Source organism: Puccinia triticina, chromosome 1A (genome assembly GCF_026914185.1).
Source record: "Puccinia triticina chromosome 1A, complete sequence".
Classification (NCBI taxonomy): Eukaryota; Fungi; Basidiomycota; class Pucciniomycetes; order Pucciniales; family Pucciniaceae; genus Puccinia; species Puccinia triticina.
In genome coordinates this window covers 2,578,793-2,600,558 of record NC_070558.1, presented here as the reverse complement: position 1 = coordinate 2,600,558, position 21,766 = coordinate 2,578,793, and the positions used below count along the sequence as shown (strand labels likewise).

The 21,766-nt window shown below is 46.3% G+C and overlaps 4 protein-coding genes across 4 annotated transcripts; 3 read left to right on the top strand and 1 right to left on the bottom strand.

Moving 5' to 3' along the window:
• Positions 1-709: 709 nt before the first annotated feature.
• PtA15_1A325 (uncharacterized protein) lies at positions 710-1,056 on the top strand (the record flags this gene model as incomplete). Its single annotated transcript, XM_053165341.1, has 3 exons — positions 710-724; positions 814-895; positions 980-1,056. The coding sequence occupies 3 exons, from the start codon at positions 710-712 to the stop codon at positions 1,054-1,056; spliced, it is 174 nt and encodes a 57-aa protein (XP_053016542.1).
• Positions 1,057-4,904: 3,848 nt separating this feature from the next.
• Positions 4,905-6,169, bottom strand: PtA15_1A324 (uncharacterized protein; the record flags this gene model as incomplete). The annotated part of the gene is made up of 4 exons (XM_053165340.1): positions 4,905-5,110; positions 5,195-5,789; positions 5,872-6,056; positions 6,166-6,169. 4 exons carry the CDS (start codon positions 6,167-6,169, stop codon positions 4,905-4,907), a joined length of 990 nt encoding a protein of 329 aa, XP_053016541.1.
• A 4,678-nt stretch (positions 6,170-10,847) lies between these two features.
• Positions 10,848-12,931, top strand: PtA15_1A323 (uncharacterized protein; the record flags this gene model as incomplete). Its single annotated transcript, XM_053165339.1, has 6 exons — positions 10,848-11,048; positions 11,140-11,247; positions 11,338-11,418; positions 11,501-12,399; positions 12,475-12,581; positions 12,852-12,931. The coding sequence occupies 6 exons, from the start codon at positions 10,848-10,850 to the stop codon at positions 12,929-12,931; spliced, it is 1,476 nt and encodes a 491-aa protein (XP_053016540.1).
• Positions 12,932-20,209: 7,278 nt separating this feature from the next.
• PtA15_1A322 (uncharacterized protein) lies at positions 20,210-21,352 on the top strand (the record flags this gene model as incomplete). Its single annotated transcript, XM_053165338.1, has 5 exons — positions 20,210-20,252; positions 20,331-20,444; positions 20,530-20,692; positions 20,734-20,956; positions 21,065-21,352. The coding sequence occupies 5 exons, from the start codon at positions 20,210-20,212 to the stop codon at positions 21,350-21,352; spliced, it is 831 nt and encodes a 276-aa protein (XP_053016539.1).
• Positions 21,353-21,766: the final 414 nt, after the last annotated feature.

Below are 21,766 nucleotides of genomic sequence, written 5' to 3'. Positions count from 1 at the left end.
TTGGGAGGAGTCGGGAGAGACAAGTTCTCAACCTCCTTTTCCAATCTGGCCATATTCGCTGCGATATCCTCAATCCTCACTAGCAGGGCTTTGAAGGAGTCTGCTCAAGCGGCTCCGGATGGCTTGGATGCCTGTCCGGAAATTGCTCTCGCGAGACTTTCCAACCTGGCTATGTATTAAAAGCGTCGATCAGCCTATTTAGCTGGTCCGCTAGTTGGTTGTCGGCATCGGGCAGGGAAGTTGGGAACCCTCCCCTTGGCAGCATACATGTCCACATTGGACATGTTTACCTGCCGCGAGGCCTCCGCCCTGTGGGAGCAGGGGGTTTGGCATGGGTTTTGATGAGCTATTACAAAAAGCGCGATTAAGGTGTGACAGAAGGGGGCAGGGGGAGGAGCGGGGCTGATGCTCAGTTGGATTTCTGGGGTTGATTGGAAGGGATGGGGAGGTACACAGTGGCGTGCTGAGTAGGTCAGGTAGATTAGGGTAGATTTCATGAATAAAGGGTGGTGACATCATATTCCTCGGGACAGTGTCCCGCGGGGACGCGGGGCTCCTTCGGGGCCCCCGTTCAAGAGGCTGTGTTGGCCACTGCCCCACTCATACATCCCGCCTCGAACCCCACCCAGTCCCATCCCTCCGACCCGAAACTACTGCAAAGTTGAAGCAAACCAGCCCATAATCCTCCAACAGCCTTAACCACCACATCATGCCCTTCACAGCTGTGGGTTTCTCCTCTCCCCTGAATCTCAACCCTTGACTCATCTAACATGCTGAAGAAACAACCTTCTTTTCCTCTTTGCTGCCAAACAGTCCGACATCTGCAAGATCCTTCTGGCCATCGTCCTCCCACCGCTTGGGGTGTTTCTCGAACGAGGCTGCGTTGCCGACTTTTGTACGTCGAAAGTCACCACACAAGCAGGACACCCTGCAGAAGCACTTGCTGACCCCCATCCTCTTCTGCTCCTTCTCCTAACAGGGATCAACATTTTGCTCACCATCCTAGGTTACATTCCCGGTATCATCCATGCCCTTTACATCATTCTCAAGTATTAAACCCCTCACAGCGGACACTCCAACGCTGAAGCAGCATGATTAAGATTGTTTGGATTCTCTCTTGAGCCTTCCTGGCACGAATCTTCATGGCTTTTCTCTTACTACCCGCCTCGCTTTCATGATTTTGTCTTGTGCGATGTTTCATTCATGAACGATTCACATCTATCCTCAGAAATTAATCACCCGTCGAAAGCCCAGAACTCTTAGGCAAAAGGTACGACATAAGTCACAATGCTCTCCTGCGGAGAGTCCCTTCGGGAGGAGCCCCCCCCCCTCTGTTTGAGAGGTTTAGTTAGGCTAGTCCCTTCCTCCGGTCGGGGTCGCTTCGCGACCAGCCAAATGCTACACGCCCGCAAGGAGGCAGGGACCTTGTGTTAGCTCGCTCTGGTCTTGTGACTGCGGAATGCAAATTTGAAGCGCCGCGAGGGACTCTTAGCTAATTCCCTCCTCGGGGGAGCAAATCCACAAAGAGAGGGACTTAGTTACATTAGTGCGAGGGACTTGTTTGAGATAAAGGGAGCAGGTGCTACCACGGGCATCATTTGCTGATACTGCACTCCTTCTGAAAGTAAATTTATCTTGATGGACACAGATACCCATCATCATAGGCATTGCGGCCGTTGCTGCTGCAATACTTGTGTCACTGCTACAGGACCTTGTTCTCAGCTCCTCTTGGATAGTTGAATTTACGCAAACAAATGTCTTGAATGGAACAAGATAAATACATTCCGTCAGTTTGTTTTGAAATACTATGTAATGCCCTATGTCTGTTGATTTTTCTTATGGATTAGGGGGATTCAACTTGATCCAGGAAGTGTTCCATAATTCCAGGAAAAATAAATCACTGCCAAAAAGAATTTCCTGGAGGTTCTAAATTGAGACCCCCAAAAGGAAAATTTTCCTGAATTCAAATCCAGAAGCATGCCTCCTGGAACTAATCCAATAGTTCATCGTGTTTTGTTCATGCCTCTGGGGTCCCAAATGCAAAACCCTCTCTTGTACCTTTTCCCCCACAGAACCACAAAATCAAGACACCAAGTTGAGCAATCAAAACCTGAAGGGTTCAATGAGTGAGATGGTGATTAAATTTCTTGACTTGATCTTCTTCAGCCCGTTGGACCCGCCAACGCAAAACCAAGTGATCCTCTTTGCAAAGTGACTGCTGACAATTAGCTTGAACTGCTTGGATCCCCAGCTGACGCTCAAGCTGCTTGAGTTCCTCTCCAAGCTCCCAACCCGTCAGCCAGTGATCAAGAAGCTCTTCAAGATCTGCCCTGCCACCAACCACACCCGGTGTGACCCTCTCAAGCAGGAAGAGCTTGAATCTTCCATTGACCTGGGGACTGTTCCTGCTCCAAAATCATTGGGACCATCGGGTCCCACTTTTGGTCCATGATTTAATCCAATCATAATTGGCCCACACTACCGAGGACTTCTGCCTCGGACTTCTGCCTCTTGGCTCTACCGAGGACTTCTGCCTCTTGGCTCTACCGAGGACTTCTGCCTCTTGGCTTTTCTGGAACTGTTGATTGTGGTTTCTGGCTGAGTATTTTTCTTCTTGGGTGGCATAGTGTGGCACTGGTGCAATCACATCTGGATACAATTGGTTGATTTATAAAGTAAGAAATTGGCATCAGTCTTGTTCCAACCTGTGTTCTTCCAGACATCATTCATTCAAACAAGTATATCTAGACACATTTTTCACTCTTGGCAAGCACTTGTATTACCAAACTTATGGGTGCAAAACACGCAAAAGATTACTAGTCAATACATCCAAACAACTATCACATTGTATGCATTCAGGTGTTCTAAGCTCTAGTCTCATAGGCTCCTGAGGCTGACATGCCAAATGTTGGGGCCAAGGCAACCAAGACCACCATCATGTTGATGAACGTGAATGTTTTCATCAGAGAACAATGCCAGTGGCTGGGTGGAAGTGTTGTGGAAACGGCTTGGGTTGGTGGATATGTAGGTGTGGTCCTTGGAGTGGTGGATGGACATATTGTCTGGCAGTTTTGCAGCAATGCCCTTAGATGGGTGTCCAAAAAAAATCACGGGGGACTGGGGTTTGAGAAAAATGTCTGATTGGTATTTTTTTGGTTAAATTTTCCTGATTTCCTGCAGTCCTGGAGGTCCTGGAAGGTCATAGGTAGAAGGAGCGCAGGTCCACAGGAAGCATTCCAGGTCACTGATATTTCCTGGAAAGCTTCCTGGATCAATAAGGGGTTTCAAACATGGTGCAGGTCCTGTTTCAGGAACCCCCAATTCACAAAATCAGGGCACCTGCAACACACCCACCCAATTTTACCCAAAAAACATACAGAAATAATTGAAAATTCATTTTGCAGGAACTTTGTTTTCCTGAATTGGGGTTCCTGAACTGGGACCTGCAACATGTTTGAAACCCATTGAAACCCCCTATTGTTAACTATCAACAGGTGATTATGCTTGCTTCTGGTTTGTAACTTTTCTAGTTTGAAGACAAGATCATTAGGGGGTATCAAATATGAGAAATCCACAATTAGAAACCAGTCAATTAGCCAAAAATGAAATTTGTCATCAGTGGTTCCCAAAATGGAGTAGAAGAAGGACCAGCATGTTTTAAAAATGGTGGGTTTTTTCAAACCCGTCAATTACATAATGGTGGATTTTGTCATATTTGATACCCCCTATTAACTAATTGATTCTTCAAACCCTGGTTGTGGGGATCTATACACAATCTTTCTTGGTTAAAATTCTGACATGAAACATGTAGCTTCCACAACATTAAGTTTGAAGTGTTATGTAAGAGCATTCACATTCGTTGGGTTAAGTTGACAATTTTGGGCAACTTAACCCAAACGGCAATCCCATAACCCTGGTTCAACAAACCCCCGGTTTGATCTCAGGCTAATGGAGGACTTCCTGTCAATCTGGGAACTCAAATTTTTCCAGATTTTGTGGGGAAATCTGGGCTTGATTGTCCCAAATCCTAGATCTGCCTAGATTTCCCTACAAAATCTGGGAAAATCTGGGTTTCCAGATTGGTGGGAAGTGGAGGACTGGAGGACTTCCCGTTGCAATCTGAGAGCCTCCCAGAGTCTCAAAGCCTAAATTTCCTTGCAAAATTTGGCTCAGATCTGGGTCTGGAAGGGGTGCCCAGATTGACGGGTCACTTTTGAACAGATCTGGAATTTTGGAATTCGCAGGGAAATCTGGAATCTGGAACTCTGGATCACTTCGGGGATCTTCGGGGACCCAGATTTCCCTGCGAAATTTGGTATCTGGTGGCTCAGATCTGACTTTCCAGATCTGAGCCGACGGATTTCAAATTTCGCAGTGAAATCTCGGTCCCCGAAGCTCCCCGAAGGGATCCAGAGTTCCAGATTCCAGATTCCCCTGCGAAATCTGGAATTCCAGATTTATTCGAAGTCGACGGGAAGTCCTCCAATATCAGGCTAGGGCGGTTTTCAGGCCACTTGAGCCTGAAGCTGACCCAACGAATGTGTTTGCCCACCTGAGATAGCCTCGGTCAAGCTAACCTGCCCACAAGCCCGGGCTTACTTGACCCGAGAATTTCGCGAACCAATGCGAATGCTCTAATGGTTTGATTCTTCGGGTGAGGCTTACGGGCAAGTTGTTTGATCAAGAGGATTGCAAACAAGGGAAAGGACTATGCCGGCCGTATTTAATTATTCTCCTCCAGGGTGGACTTAGGGTCAAACTACAGAAAGCAGAGCAGCCGTAGTTGCAAGCGCTTCATTGGCATTTGAAAACCAGAAGAAACCAATACATTGCATATGTGATGAAGTGAATTAGGGAGAAAGGTGGTCGAGGAAGGTCAACAAATCCGTACCGGTTTCAGAGATTCAACCCTGAAAGGCGACATCGAATTTGGTCCCTTGAGCCATCCCGCCCGCGGCAAATCCCGTACCTTCCCTCTCGATCTCGATTACGTTACTAGTCGGTTTATCGCATTTGGGACACCGGTCGTCCGACTCCAAGTTGTTCTTGTTCGGCTTCACAAGTGTATTCACACAGACTAAACAAACAACATGTCCGCAGGGTTTTAAAACTAGAGATGGAAGCAAAACATATGAGTGAATTGTCACAAGTATCATACAGGTACATGTAGGGAAGGAAAAATCAGGTATATTACCAGCTAGTTTCGTGTTTCTATTGAGGGCTTTGCGACAACCAGCGCAGCACTTGAGCGAGTTTTTCTTGGAAGAGCTATCGGTAGATGTGAGTTCTGCTTCGAAATAGACTGCCACGAGGTCTGAGAGTTTGATCGGATGGGCACGATTTTCCCCTTTACGGTTACTGACGTGACATAGTGGACGAAGTTGGGAGCTCGGGAGGGCAGAGACGCGCGTGGGGGGAGCGGAAGGAGTGAGGGAGGGGAGCCAAAAGTTGGGTAGTTTTGCCCTTCTGGATGCCAGTGCCTCTCGTTCTAATGTCTCTAAAGCAGCACGTTCTGCAGCGGTCGTGAGTTCTTCCAGCCGCGGCTTCTGAGCTGGGGTTTGATTAAATACACTGCTACTGCCTTTGGTATTTGTCGTCGCACTTGAGCTCATCGTTGTCTGCGTAGAGATTCCTGCTTGAGCTCGTTCGAAATCCTGCAGGACTCTTTCCCGAGCAGCGGCAAGTGTAGCTTTTCGCTCGGCTGCTTCTTCTAGACTCATTTGTTCGAGCAAGGCACGTTGTCTTTTCAAATCTTTCTTCTGACCAAGGATGTGTTCCAGGATACATTCCTGAAAAAAAATGTTTGTCAATGAGTCATCGATCATCAAAGATTATACTGGGCAACAATTGTGTGCCATCAACCCAACTAACGTGGCAGAACAAATGTCCTTCTGAGTCCACGCGGGGGTCCCGGGCGGAATTGAGACATAGTCGACAGGCGTCAAATCCAACCATGGAATCTGAAGTGAATCTTTGGGTTTTGCTGCCATTTCCCGTCATCATTCGTTCGGCATGAGTGAAGACCGAGGATGCGGTATTATTTTTCCCATGTCGTGCTATAGCGGGTAGATGTGGTACGGTGATGGAAAACAAGGCCCATCAGTAGTTATTGTGGACAGAGGGGACGAAACTATAGGAGAGGAAAAAAACTAAGATAAACTCAACTCATTGTGTTTCGAGGTTCCGATGGTGAAGATATGTATGTATTTCCAGAGGTGCTGGGGTATCACTTCTACATATGCCGTGCAGGATATCCGGGAGACGATCTACGATATTTGGTAAAGGACCTCGGATCACATCAGATATCTGAGAGCCGAGGTTCCCAAACCTGTGGACATGAACGGATATCAATATCCGCGGATATTTCTGGAACCCTCATTCCAGCATGTAACATTGGCACAGGCAATTAGGCGGGCCCGCCTATGGGCAGCCCAAGCCCGGCTGGGTTCAGGCCAGGTTTGGGCTGGCTGTTGGGGAATATTTGCAATCTTGGCCCAACCCAACAGAACCACAGCCTTGAGCTAAACTGGGCCTGCACAGGTTGGGAGCAGGAGGGAGCAGCAGAGCTGCCCATCCCAAGGCCTATGTATGCCTTATGTCAAAATTCTTGGGTGTTATTTGATTTGGGCTGAAAACCCTCTATTTTGCCTTCCTCACCCTGTAGCTGCTTTGCGGTTCACATCCACCCAATTTGCTTCACAGACAATGAAGGCCTGCTTCTTGTTATTGTCTTGGTGTTATGTAGTATCTTTTGTCACTGCTCTTATTTCTATGATGATTTTTGAAAACCAGCAGTTTTTGTCCTGATATGACTTGTTTTGGCATGCACAGGCTGCTCAATCAGCTTGTCCCAGTGTCAAAAGAATTCAAACTGTGATTTTATAAGAATGATTATAAAATCACAAGATTATGTACTCCTTCTGAGTTTGGGTTGGATGAACAGCATCATGTAGCTCTTCAAGAAACCCTCACTGGACATCCTCAAATTTGTGAGGAAAGCTTGTGATTGCTGTTTGAAGTTTTCTCCCACCAAAAGGGTGGAAGCTCATCACCCCAGTTTGAAATCCTGAGGCACATGTCTCCCCTCTGGGGGGTTTGCTTTGCAAACCAATCTACTAAGGCCCTGTTTGGCACCAATATAATTATAGGTGATATAATTGCTGATTAATTCAATAAAAAATACAAAATTCAACATAAAGCCTCCAAGTTTTTTTTTAGGCAACCTACAGTGCTGGTCTCTTCAGCTTTGAAATCAGATTCAACTGATTCAGCCATCTTCAGCACCATAATACCATTATATCACTTTTGACCAATATGAAGTGATATAATGGTATTATGGTGCTGAAGATGGCTGGATAAGTTGATTCTGGGTTCACAGTTGAAGAGACCAGCACTGTAGGTTTCCTACAAAAAAAATTTGGAGGCTTGATGTTGAATTTTGTATTTTTCATTGAGTTTACCGGTGATTATATCACCTATATTTATATCAGTGCCAAACGGGGCCTAAGAATTCTGAGATTTTATGGAAGAGAGGGGGGGATGAGTGCCATTGGAAGGACTACTCTCAGGCGTGGGAGTGGGTTCTAGACAGGAGAGGTTGTTTTAGGGTTGCTGCTTCATATGATCAATGTGATGATTAAGTGTATCTTCGATCCTCTCAAGTCTTTTCCCAATCCGTTTGAATCTTTGTTTTGACTGCCTGTCCATTTTTTGAAGCCGTCATCCATTTTTCTTTCCAAGTTTTTGAAAAGTTATTGGAGGACTGGTGAAACCACCTTGTGCGGGTCTTTTTCAAAAAAGAAGTAAAAGTAAAAAGAGAAGAGTCAGCAAGAGGCAAACAAGGGAAGAAAAATAGGAGAAAGAACACAAGAACACACCTTCTTCTTCTAGCTTATGCTTGACTAGTTTTGCCATGGACAAAAGGCTGTGCCCAATACTTGATGGGTTGGGGGGGATGTGTTGAGTTTGTGAGCTTGAAAGTTTAACACCAAGCCTGCAAACAGCCTAACTTAACTAAGTCCCTCTCTTTGTGGAGGGGGGACGCTGTCCCACAGAAACCCTCCAAAGGAGGGACTTATGCGCTATGTCAACCTTGGCGCCTGAGAGAATTTCAAAAATGCTGTTTTTTGATGTTTTGTAGCAGCACCAGATTAGGTGTTGGGCGGACAAAAGATGCAGAAGACCATGGTGAATCTTCCTACATATTTTTCAAATTTTTGAAGCCTTGAGTGGCACTCAAATTACTTTTTTATGACCACCATTATGTCTACTTCATCCTTCATTACACATCTTGTGCTGTACAGGATCCAAAACTAATGTTATTAAAAAGGGTACTGCAGATCAAAGAAAAGGGATGGGGGGAGATGGAAATACTACATAGATGGGGACAGCTTGGGTGGTCCCAGAAATGAAAACTAGAAGGAATTTGGTCCAGAGACCCATGTGCTATGTTGATTATAAAAAAGTGCCCACCAAAAGTTGAAATTATCTCAGGCCACAGGGTTGACATAGTGCGTAAGTCCCTCCTTTGGAGGTCGCTTTGCTCCCCTGAGGAGGAGAGAATTAGCTAAGTCAGGCAAACAGCAAGGCTGCATTGTCAAGGGTATCCACTTTTGGAGTGGGATGGGGAGGTGGAGATAATTTGGACTTCAAAAATGTGTGGCATTTTGGAATGAAACAGGATTTATAAGTATGCAACGGGTTATGGGATGATGGAATTGGATATGCATTCCATCCTCCTCCCCATTATCTTTTATAAGACTGTCTCAGACTCCTGAGACACTCCCAAGGCCAAATCACAGGGGAGGTCTCCACCCACAAGTCCCAGACTCAATAGGAGTTGGGTTGAGTGCACCACCCAGCAGTTGGCTGTGTGCTTGCATCAGACGTTTTGAGCCAATGTTCAATACATTGGCGTCAATGCAACAGGAACCAACACAATCCCAAAATCACCAGGGTTGCTTCTAACATCTAACCTTATTTTCTTCTCCTCTCCCGCTGCAAGCAAACAGTTGCATGACTGGAGAGACATTGCTCACCAATTCTGGGCTCTGGACTAGCATGGCAAACTGTTAGATACATGAGTATCTCTATATATAGTGCATGCTTCTACTTTCTCCATCCACAACTCAGCATGTACTGTATCTGCTTATAGTATAGTTGTATTTCTTTGGTTGATAAATTGATTATCAAATGACTATTATGCTTGGACCATGTCCTTGCCCACCTCATGGCGCCTCTCACTTAGTTTTTGTGTCACCTCTTTACCCTCAACAAGTGGTTGGTGCACCTCAAACAATGATCAAGTTATGCCAATAACAATTGAGGCAAGCAGAGGGGTCTCATCCACGCTGTGGTGATCAATTCTGGAACATGTATCAAATTTTCCATGGATCAACCAGTGCAGATTGTGGGCAGTGTGGAGCACAGACAACACCGAACGGAGCGGAGCGGAGCGCACAACTGAAGGCAGTGACGCGCAGAGATCAATGGCGGAACTGGACTCAAACTGAGCAGGCCAGCGGAGGCGGTGATTGGGGGAAGCTGTGGCAGCCAAAGCGGGCTACGTCAGCGGGCGTAGCTGGGGCAGAGGCAGCATGTGGGATCCTAACATCATAGGCTAGACAGGGGCGTGGAAGCTAGGGAGAGGAGTTTGACGGTGTTTGAAGGCAAGCGGCGGAGACAACAGGAGTTAGCATGAGAGCAGAGCTTGGCGGATGATGTGTGTGCGTGTGTATAGCGCTTGGTGTATGTCAAGTGTGCGTGTGTGAACGGAGTTGGCGGATGGCGTGCGTGGGAGGCAGGTGAAGGATATCTTTTAGTGCTCTTCCTTTTCTCTATAAAACCACAGCGGGGGAGGGAGGATTCTGATACATACTCCCCACACAGACTCTCTTTTGCGGACTGCTGTGTTTCTTATACTTTGCATACATTGCGGACTTGCTTTATGTGTTACGGTTGTGCTTGCTTTACGGCTATCTTCTTGCGTTTTTGCGGAGTTATTTTCTTTATGCAGCAGAGCTTTATTTTATGGAGCTTTATTATTTTATGTGCTTAACTTTATTTACCCCGCACAGAGTCCTACAACGTTGGCAGAGCTGTGGAGCGGAGTTCTCCAAATCACCCAACTTTCTCCGGGATAATCTTGTGCAGGAGTGGCACGGACACTTTTGTGAGGGTACCACTCCCTTCCTCTACAACAGAAGGTGAGGATGCTACGGAAATCCAGGGGCAATATGTTTGAGTAAGCATGAAGAAGATAGATAGATAGGTTGTTGACTCACAAAGCCAGGACTCCTTGTAGTGCCTAACTTAGCCAATTCCCCCCCATGCGGGGCTGAGTCTAACAGCTGTCTACCGGGCAAAATACTGGGACATGGCTGACTAGCAATCACAAGCGACTGCTTATTTCAAGCCAAACCACCCCCAAAAAATATGAAACGATGCCTGAGAAGCAAGGCTACAAGTTGTTCCCCTCAGAACTTCATGAAAGGCAGTTGTTTTTGTTTAAGTTCTTTATTCCAAAAAAGAAGAAATTCATGCAAATTTCTCGCGGCCGACTTTGGGCGTAAGCCTCTCCTACGGAGAGTCCCTTCGGGAACCCCGTTCGAGAGGCTTTGTTAAGCTCGCGCAGGGAGGGACAACAGCATCAACCAACGATCGGTCTGGCCTCCGGCGGGGCTTGAATACAGATTGCATACGGCGAAGTCGGGTGTATGCAATTTGAGCGAAAAAGTTACTAGCAAGCTCTATTGGTCTTCGAGAAAAACCGTAGCAAGACATCCATATTTTTACATTTGAGCCACGATCGCAAACAGCCGAACAACAGACCAAGCAACTACCTCAGGATGTCCAACCGATTGGCCTCAACACCTTTCACGATCAAGAACTCATGCGGATGCTTAAAAGCTCAACCTCAGCCTGGTCGGCTTATCCAATTCAACCGATTGTTTTCCACGAACCAACTATCAAGCCCTCGATCCTTCTCAAAACCACCGCATAAAAACTCGAAAACCAAATCAAGAACAGCCCCAAACCTAGTCTTCAAAGTAAGTAAACCATCCTCTCGCTTGTAAGGCAAAAACAACTATCAATCTAATCATGCATCTTGTCCTATCTTTTTATGGAGCACCTACACAGAGCTCATTCCATTCTACCTCTTCTACACCCGCTTCCAAAGATCCATATTCACTGCTTGGAGTCAAGAAAGATGCGTCTGGATCAGAAATAAAGAAAGCTTACTACGCGGTCAGTTTCCCTTTAGCACACATTTCATTTATTTCATCATCAATCCGGCATCTGATAAATACTCCCCTGGTCTCATTTTTTCGACCGTAGCTCGCCAAAAAGTATCATCCAGATGTCAACAAAGAGGCTGGAGCCAAGGAGCGCTACCAGAGTGTTCAAGAGGCCTATGACGTGAGAACCTTTTGCTCTGGGCGCTACAGTTTTATGATTATCATGAAACATTGACATACATATTTGTACCTGATTTGTAAAGACTCTGAGTGACGAAAAGAAGAGAGCCGCCTACGATCAATTCGGGCCGATGTCGCAGCAACCAGGCTTCGATCCAAACGCATTCGGAGCCGGAGGTGGTTTTGGAGCTAGCGGAAACCCCTTTGGAGAGATGTTTGGCGGTGGTGATCCCGGGGATGTGTTCAGCAGCCTATTTGGAGCCTTTGGTGGTCGAGCTGGGGCTCGGGGGGCAAGCCAGCAGGTTTTTGTTGGAGACGATATGGAGTCATCGATCGCGATCTCATTCGAAGAAATGTCGAAAGGCACTACTCGAACAATCGATACCACACCGATCGTCAACTGCCCTCCCTGTAATGGTGAAGGGATCAAACAAGGCGCAAAGCCTCAAACCTGTGGAGCATGTAACGGGACCGGAACGATGACCTTCGTGGTTCAGAGCGGCTTCACAATGGCTAGTACCTGTCAGAGTTGTGGCGGATCCGGTAAGAAAGTCAGCGACAAAGATATGTGTGGCTCTTGCGGTGGAATCGGAAAAGTCCGAAATCGGAAACAAGTCGATGTCAAGATTCCAGCAGGAGTAGAGGATGGGATGAGGATCAAGTTGGCTGGACAAGGGAATGCGCCAGTGGGTGGAGGCAAAGGTGGCCGACCAGGCGATCTATACGTCAAAGTAAACGTATATCCTTCGAAAACTTTCAGAAGACAAGGAAACAATCTGTACACCGAGGTCAAAATCCCATTCCATACTGCGCTTCTTGGGGGGACCGTTCGAGTGCCCACATTAGAGAAGGAAGTCGACGTTCAGGTGCCGCGGGGCACTCAACCCGGCGAAGAACTGGTCCTCAAAGGTCGTGGAGTCAAACATTTATACAAAGAATGGCTTGGTGACTTGATTGTCAAATTCAACGTCACGATCCCAAGGTTAGTTACTCCAGTGCACTTTCCGTAATATCAAGTGCCTACAGCTCAATCGGAACTTCTTTATCCGATATTTAGATCTTTAACCAATGAGCAACGGACAGCATTGGAAGCATATGTGGCAACACTTGAAGGGAAACTTAATCTTACAGCTTCAACCAAGTCTGCTGTTGATTCTGAACCGAGTAAGTAAGAATGTTTTGTTTCTAGTTCCTTGCCTACATTTTCCTCATCCGGATGTCTCTCATCGCGTACCTCTACATCCTGCGCTGGATACCGGTGGCTTCTTACACATCAAGCGAACTAGAACTCATCATGGCGCCATCGTCTTCTTATCCTTATCATTTTATCTTACATCCATCTTCGATTCATTCCAAAAAAATGGCACAATTGTCCTGCATCTCATTATCCTCACGTCTTGGTGCGCTTTTCTTCCTTTCGGGGTCATTCGTTAGATCTTGATGACCACAGTCACTCCTCTAATGGATCAAATGATGGTCTGTTCTCTTCGATCAAGAAATTATTCGGAAGATAGCCCTTCTCGCAACGAAGACCAACTAACATCATAAGAAAGACTAGATCACAAATCCATTTGAACTTGAACATTCTGACTTTCTTCCGACTTGGGGTCAAAAGTGATTTGTTGACATATAAAAACAATCTTCCACTTTCCTCTCGTCTTTGGAACTTCTGTATTTCCTTGGCTACTTTCATCTTGGCTAACCCTTAATGTGCTCGAAGTCTATACTGTTCCTTGATCATGCCTATCCTATTCCTCCTCCTTTCGCACCCACAACTTGGAGAACTTTATACCCTTACTTCCTTCAACATGCCAAAGGTGGAATAATTTCTTACATGAACCCTTCTCTACCTTTTTAATCGGATGTAACTTGGCTAAACAAACAGGGAGGACTACAAAGGACGAGAGCCCGAAGGACCAACCGCCGAAGTCAAAGTCAGATTATCGTCCAAGCACGAATAAATCGACCGAAAAGGACACTTCAAACAAAGATTCAGAGGTGCAAAAAAACAAGCATAGCCATCCCAACTCGGCGCCATTGGATGCTAACTCTTCATCCAACCGGGAGGAGGAAGGTGATAGAGATAGTGGCTCTCAAAACCGTAAACCCATGAAAAAAGCATCTTCCTCTCCATGATTCTCATGTTATTCAAAAGTTACCATATACACGCAAAATCTGTCTCTTCTTCTATTTGCCTAATGATCCATAATAATCCAAAAGAATCTTCCTCACACGACCGGTGCACTACAAGAAAAAGTCAAACAACTGCCACCAGTTGACATGTAGGAACTCTAGGCAGCTGGTGGTCTTACTTTGAGAGCATCTGCATTGGTTGGGGATTAAACTAATCCTCCTCGGCAACCGCATTGGGTCTGATTGAATTGGACTAAACTCCTCCTGGGAACACAATTTGGAGTAAGTGGGAGTAAATTCACTCCTTGCTAATCCTGGGAGTAAGCGCTGCATGCAGGCACTCCTCCCCACCCAAAAGTACACGGCGGGGGTACTTCCTGCCCCGCCCGTTTGTGAAACCGACGAGAGGAGGGTAATCCGTGGAGCCGACGAGGATCGGCTCGGTAACCCCTCGGTAAGCTCGTCGGTTCCACGAAACGCTATTTTTCCACGTGGAACCGATGGGCTTCACACTTTTCCCCGTCGGTTCCACGATGTGCCTTCCTGGCACGCGTGGAGACCATGTCAGCTCGTTGCTCACGTCGGTTCCACAGCATTTTTTTTTTTTTACTTCCAGCCAAGACCACCTCAGGCTGGTCCTGAGGTTTTGAAAGTCCGACAAAACTCGATTTTGAAGAGAGGAAAAAAAACTTGAAAAAAAAAACTTAAGAAAAAAACCTATTGCAAACCCGATTGCAAACCATCGTTTGGGGAGTTGATAGATTGTATAAAAGCGTGATACAGGAATGTGAAATGGCTGCGCTGTGTAGCACTCCCTCTTGACCAGGCTCCCTGTGTTCGGTGTGGTTTTGAGTCCCAATGATGACAATTTTTGTCGGGCTCCTCCTGCTAAATTTTTCAGCCACGCCTACGTGGCCACGTGGATTCCACGGGTACACATCTGTAAGTATCCGTGGAATCCTTGGGGCCATCACAAGGTGCCCCCCGTGATCCACTTGGTGGAGGTCACGTGAACGTGTGGGCCAGCAGCCGCTGGTCCGACCTTGCGCGCGGCTACCACGTGGAGTCCTCGTGGATTCCACGTGATTTCCCCGTGGATGGACTCCCCGGGTGTATGCACCAAATACAGCTTACATAAGCTGTAGGTGCATACAATATACTTACTCATCTTTTTATCCCACACCAATGGGGTTGCTGCCCTGGATTAGTGCTAATCCGGGAGTAAGCAGATCTGTTACTCCTTGAGTTACACCCACACCAATGCGGATGCTCTGACCTTTATCTAAGGTTACCTCAAGTAAGCTTCAATGTACAGTTACTGTGCAAATAAACATTGTCATGTAATTGAGTGGAGCTACAATGGCCATTATGCTGGACTATGTGATATAAAGGAGTGTATTTAGTTAATATGTGATGAGTGTAGCCTGACAGGGAGATGTATGTTTGTATCCTGCAATATGTATAAGGCCCCATTTGGATGCCGTGTGTGATATGATAAATGGTGTAATAAATTAAATAGCACCCAAAATGAATTTTGAGTGTCATGATATTAATTATGCCACCAACAGATTTATAATTTGTCTGTTTGGCATGCACTCCATAAACATTCCTAGGGTCCATTTGTCACCTGACTGTTTGGCAAACCAAAGCAGACCAGTGTCATACATGTACACACAACACACTCCTGGGAGTGCACAACCTCTGGATGACTGGTTTGACCGGCCATCCAGAATACTTCACCCCCTTGATGACTAGTGAACTGGTCATCTAGGGGGACTTCACCCTTTCAATGACCAGTCAACCAGTCATTGAAGAGGAGACATCCTCTTGATGACCGGTTGAACGGTCATGGAAGAGGACACATCCTCTCAATGAACGGTTGAACAGTCATTGAAGAGGACACATACTCTCAATGACCGGTCAAACGGTCATCAAAGAGGACACACCCTCTTGATGACCGGTCAAACGGTCATCAAAGAGGACACACCCTCTTGATGACCGGTCAAACGGTCATCAAAGAGGACACACCCTCTTGATGACCGGTCAAACGGTCATCAAAGAGGACACACCCTCTTGATGACCGGCCAACCGGTCATCAAAGAGGACACACCCATTGACTGGTCATCAAAGAGGACATACCCTCTGGATGACTGGTCAACCGGTCATTGAAGAGGACACACGCTCTCAATGACAGGCCAACCGGTAATCAAAGAGGACACACCTCTCCAATGACTCCTGTGTCCTCTTCGATGACCAATCAACCAGTCATTGAAGTGGGTACAACCTCTGGATGACCGGTTTGACTGGTCATCCAGAGGACTTCTCTTGATGACCTTTCAACCGGTCATCAAGAGGGTGTGTCCTCTTCAATGACCGTTTAACCGGTCATCAGGAGGGCATGTCCTCTTCAATGACCAGTTGACTGTTCATCAAGAAGTTGTGTCCCCTTCGATGACCGGTTGGCCGGTCATCAAGAGGGCATTTCCTCTCCAATGACCGATTGACCGTTCATCAAGAGGTTGTGTCCCCTTCAATGACCAGTTGGCCGGTCATCAAGAGGATGTGTCCTCTTTGATGACTGGATGGTCATTGAGAAGTTCAAGTTGCAGGTTATGTCCACCTTGATGACCTGCTGACCGGTCATCAAGGTGGTGTGTAGGACTCCTCTGGATGACCAGTTGAACGAGAGGTTGTGTACATGTTCCTAGGTATACCAATGGCCAAATATCACCCAGAAATAGAGGTCAGGACCTCCATCTACAAAATGGCTGGGTATATAAATGGCCTGAGATACAGGGTAATGAATTTTACAATATCATTGGCCGTCCCAAACACATATAAATTTGGTGTTATACCCCAAGCACCCCTGGTGAAAAGTCACACAATTTATAGCTGAATTTGGGGCTTCCAAACAGGGCCTAAGTGTACTACTGTGAAACTTGGGTTGAGGAAGGTGACAGCTGGTAACTGGGCTGGCTGTGTGATAGGTGTCCATGAGGTGTAACTCGCACACTAGAGGGGGCCCAGGGGTGCTTCCAGTAGTGACTAGGGGTGAAATTGGCCGTAGAATCCATTTATGGGCTCCATTTGATGGTATCTTGAGGCCTAGTATGAGTAATTATGTGGCATAGAAAAAACTTTTTATTTTTCCACTTTTCCGTCTACCACACCGGTACTGAGCGGTGTGGTGATCAATTTTGGAACTCCTGTCAAATTTTCCACGGAGAAATAAGTGTGGCGCACAGGCGGTGGGGAAACGGTGGGGAAACAGTGCGGAAACAGTGTGGAATGGAGCGGAGCGGAGCGCACAACTGAAGGCGGCGGCGCGCGGAGCTCAACAGCGGAACTGGACTCAGACTAAGCAGGCCAGCGGGAACTGGATAGCGGAGATGGTGATTGGGGGAAGCCGTGGCAGCCAGAAGGGCGGCGTGTGGGATCCTGACATCATAGGCTAGACAGGGGCGTGGAAGCTAGAGAGGAGTTTGACAGCGGTCAAAGGCAAACGGCGGAGACAACAGGAGTTGGCGTGAGAGTGGAGCTTGGCGGATGACGTGCGTGTGTATATAGCACTTGGCGGATGACAAGTTTGCATGTGTGAACGGAGTTAGCGGATGGCGGGCGGAGGATATCTTTTAGTTCTCTTCCTTTTCTCTATAAAACTACAGTGGTGGAGGGAGGATTCTGTATCATACTCCCCACAGACTCTCTTTTACGGTTTTACTTTAATTTGCGGATTTTTGTGCTTCTTTTACTTTGTGTACGTTGCAGAGTGGAGTTTTTACGTTGCGGACTTGCTTTATGTGTTACAGTTGTGCTTTGCGGAGTTTTGTGTTTGCTTTACGGCTGTTTCTTGCGGTTTTGCGGAGTTTTGTGGTGGAGTTATCTTCTTTATGCGGCAGAGCTTTATTTTACTGTTTACTTTTGCGGAGCTAGATTATTTTATGTGCTTTACTTTATTTATCCCACTCAGAGCCCTACAAGGCGGCAGAGTTTCTCCAGATCACCCAACTTCACCTGGGAATCATCTTGGAGCGGCGGGGTCCTGACATTTCTACGCAGTGACCACTTTTGTTCATCACAGCAGCCATCAAAAGGACTGCACATCGATGGCCAGTACTGACCGTCCATCAAGAGGACTACATCTTGATGGCTGGTGCTGACCGGCCATTGAGAGGACTGCATCTCAATGGCGGGTACTGACCGGCCATCAAAAGGACTGCACGTCAATGGCCGGTCAGTACCGGCCATTGAGAGGACTGTATATCGCTGCCATGTATTGAACGGACATTGGTATTGCACCTCTCGTGCTGACTGGCCATCAGGGAGTCGGGGGTAGCCGGTTTCACAACCTGGAGGTGCTACTTTGGGAACCTTGCAGTGTGAAAGAGACCTTGGTTGGGAAGCTAAAACTGTGCCGCAGTCGCGCAAGCCTGGGATTTAGTCCCTCAGATAGTCCCCCGCGGTGGAGACGCTCTCAGGGCCTGTTTGGCCGCGTGGGGGCCAAAATCTCAATCTTGCAAGATCAGAATCTGATCTCAGCCAATGACAGCCGGGCAGCCAAACATGCCCAGAATCTGGATCTGTGACATTGAGATCCTGATCATCCAGGACTGTTTGGCTGCCAAGAATTTTGGGTCAACCCTGCCACACACCACCTCACCAGCATCCAAGCAAGAATGATACCTATGTATGTACTGGTACATACGCAGGTATTTTTTTTTGCTGCCTCAAATTAAATTTGAGCCCTCTCAATGACCAATCTGACCTGTTATCAAAATGTTTGATCCCTCTCAATGACCAGTCAGACTGGTCATCAAGTAGGTTGATTCCTCTCAATGACAGGTTTGATTGGTCATTGGGAGGTTTGATTCCTCTTGATGACCTCTGACTGGTCATCAAGAGGTTTGGTCCCTCTTGATGACCGGTCAGATCAGTCATTGAGAGGTTTGTTGATGACTGTTACAGACCCATGAAGAGGGTTTCTGGGCAATCTCAAAGCTCCAAGGGAGCTATGAGATTGTGATTTGGTGTTGAGATAAAGCAAAATAGCTGTATCTCAGTGTAATCTGCCTTTGGTGGCTGGTGAGATTGCCAATCAGATATTTTTGCCAGATTTTTGGGGAGCCAAACACTTTTTGGGAATCTCCAAAAATCTCATGTTGCAAGATTCTGAATCTCGCCAGAATCTCAATTTTGTGGGGGACTGTGAGTTCAGATTGAGATTCTGCCACACAGCCAAATGGGCCCTTAGTAGGCTCTGAGCTTGCATTATGGGCTACTGTCACAAATTGTGGATGGGACAAACTTCATTCTTCTGCCGGATCCCATAAGCAATGCTGAAACTGCTGTTCTAAATGTATTTGCAGCAGCCAGTAGCATATCTTCAAAAAGCGCTGTTACATTGCAGCAGTAGCACATTGGCCGGCCGCTACGCTACTGTGTATTTGTAGCGGTTGGCCAAGATTGCACCAAATGAAGATTGACAAACCCAATACACTTCATTGGTAGCGCATTGGCACAGCAATGTGCTACAATTTCAAAAAATACATGCATTTTTTGCCAATTACAATGTACTTTAACAGCCATTACAATACATGTATTGAAATGGTTTCACCGTTGCCATAAGGTTAGATCCCAAAGTATAGCCAGAGAAGTGCTGCAGTAGACTGCAATTTGGACCAGTGCATATATTAGAATTTCAGGGAGGTTGAATTGAACCTCATAGAACCCAATATATATTTAATAATTTCTCTTTAATGGCATATCAAGACCTCCCAGGTCATTGGGATAGGCTCAATGGTGAATTCTGCCTGGAGCCAGGTTGATTGGTAAAGTATGATGGTGGAAGCTTGTGGCTATAGGCCCTGGGGAAAAGACAAGTAATATTCTCTCTTGAGAGGTCCTCAGATCTCAACAGTGAGTCACTCAGTTTTTGTAGATCTCAATACAAAGTCCTCTAGTAGATATTTAATGATATCCATTGGGTCCCAATTGGAATTAGTAAGGTTTTCACAGATGCACCTCCTGTCACAATCTGGGAGCCTCCCAAAAGTGATTTAGAGTCCTGAAGCCCAGATTTTCCTGTGAAATCTGAAATTTGTTGGCTCAGACCTGAATTTCCAGATTCAGCCTTGTCCCGAACCACAACTTGGAAACCGGTAACAATAGTTTTTGAGACTTCGGTTGTGGATTTCCTCTGTCTGTCCTCGACGCCATCCAGATTCCAGCTAAGTTGTCTCATTTTGACTTTTCTTCGTAGTTTTAGCGTTGGAATTGTTTCAACAGAGGTTGGGTCGGAAAGGCGACGGCTTGAGTCTGTAGACTACCACCGGTTAAAGCTCAAGCCCGGATACTGAGTCCTTGACATTCGAGGCAAGATCATATCACCCTTATACATTCCCCAAGTTCATTGTGACGTCTTTCAGGGACGGTTTAAATCCAGATCGCGCCTGTGAAGACACCATGGCGAAGGGTGAGCTTCCTCTATCACTGCAACAATCTAGAAAATTGACAGCCCACTCGTACTACATCATTAGCTCTTTTTATTTGGGTCCACAAAAGTCTTTCAATACCCTTTCCTGCAGTTTTAGATGTATATTTTCGTGCAATATCACTGCATAGTGGTAGCAGCTCTTTGCTTCTTTCAAGCAGCAAGGAGCATGTCTCCGATTGCGACTGGACTAGTAAAACATGCGGACCCAGGTGCATAGATCTTCTCATTTTCTTGGCGCACCATATTCCGAGCAGCACGATGTAAATTGATATCAATATCCCCTGTAGTAATTGATCCTACCAGAGGGTCAGCAGACTCCAAAAGCTCTCAGCTTGCACTAGAGCTTTTTGCATCTGCCAAAGGAAGTGATTGGACGGTTGACCAGATGCCAAATCTCCAAGGTCAATCCAAAATTCTCTACTAGATTTTCAAATCCTTAATGGTTTAATACTCAATCTTTTTTATCATCCACTTTGTTATCCACAGGCCGGATCGCCATTGTGACAGGTGGAGTTGAAAAAGCTCGAAATCTGAGGGCTGCTTCAATCAAATGGTTGACAAAATGGCTCTTGAATCGTGTTACAGGTTCTAGTACTGGTATAGGCTACGCTACTGCTTTGGAACTCGCTCGTCGTGGCGCAAAAGTCTAGTAAGAATTTGGATCAAAAATTGGTTTGAACCCCAAAACAGTCAAGCCCAGAGAGAATCTAATGGACTTCCGTTGAACAGCCTGGCATGTAGGGCCGACAAGGACACCACGGACGCGATCAAAAAGATCAATGTCATTGTGCCAGGTTCAAACCCTCAATTTCTCCATTTGGACATCACCTCACTCAAATCTGCCCATTCGGCAGCTCATGAGTTCCTCGGGAAGGAAGACAGGCTCGATATCCTGGTGAACAACGCTGGAATAGTCTGAGTCGATTTTTTTGTCACACACTCTAGACACCTCAAGTCTTTCATGTTTCTGATTATTGATTTTCTTTTTTCTCTATTTGGGCATGTCTTGACGGTCCTCCAGGCGTTTACACCATATCAGCTAAGCGAGGATGGTATTGAGCTGCAGCTTTGCAACGCTATTGGTCACTTTGCATTCACGTTCCCATTGCTGGACTTGCTCAAAAAGACGCCCGAAGAGCCTGGTTCGCATGTTCGAATTGTCAATGTTGCCAGTGTAGCGCACTCGTGGGTAAGGGGCACCCCGGATTTCTCGTCGGTGGATAGCTTAAATAAACACTCGTATTTCACCACGGACCGGTACGGCTTGAGTAAGCTAATGGTAAGTTCATCTGATTGTTTTACCGCATAGAACATCAAATTTTCTGATTTGGATTTATAATGGAAAACTGACGGGCAATTACTGCAATCCTCATAAAAAATACTTTTTACCAACGAGCTACAAAGGAGGCTCAGCTCTACAAGAATCATTTGTACATCAGTTGTAAGTCTTTTTCACTGGGAAAATTCCCTCCAGCAAATCATCATTTGGAGGCTGATGGATTTTTAACATGTAACTTTAAAGCATCCTGGTGGGGTAAACACTAAAATTGTGACTGGTAAGTTTAGTTATTAAATTGAGATTGAGCTATAGTTGAGAGAATTAAGCATTGATGCAAGTCTTTTGATAATCAAAATATAGGTGTTTTGCCAGTGAAATATCTTCAACAGTCTTTTTTCCCCGTGAGCTGAAGCACCAGTGTCAATACTATATATTTCACAAAGA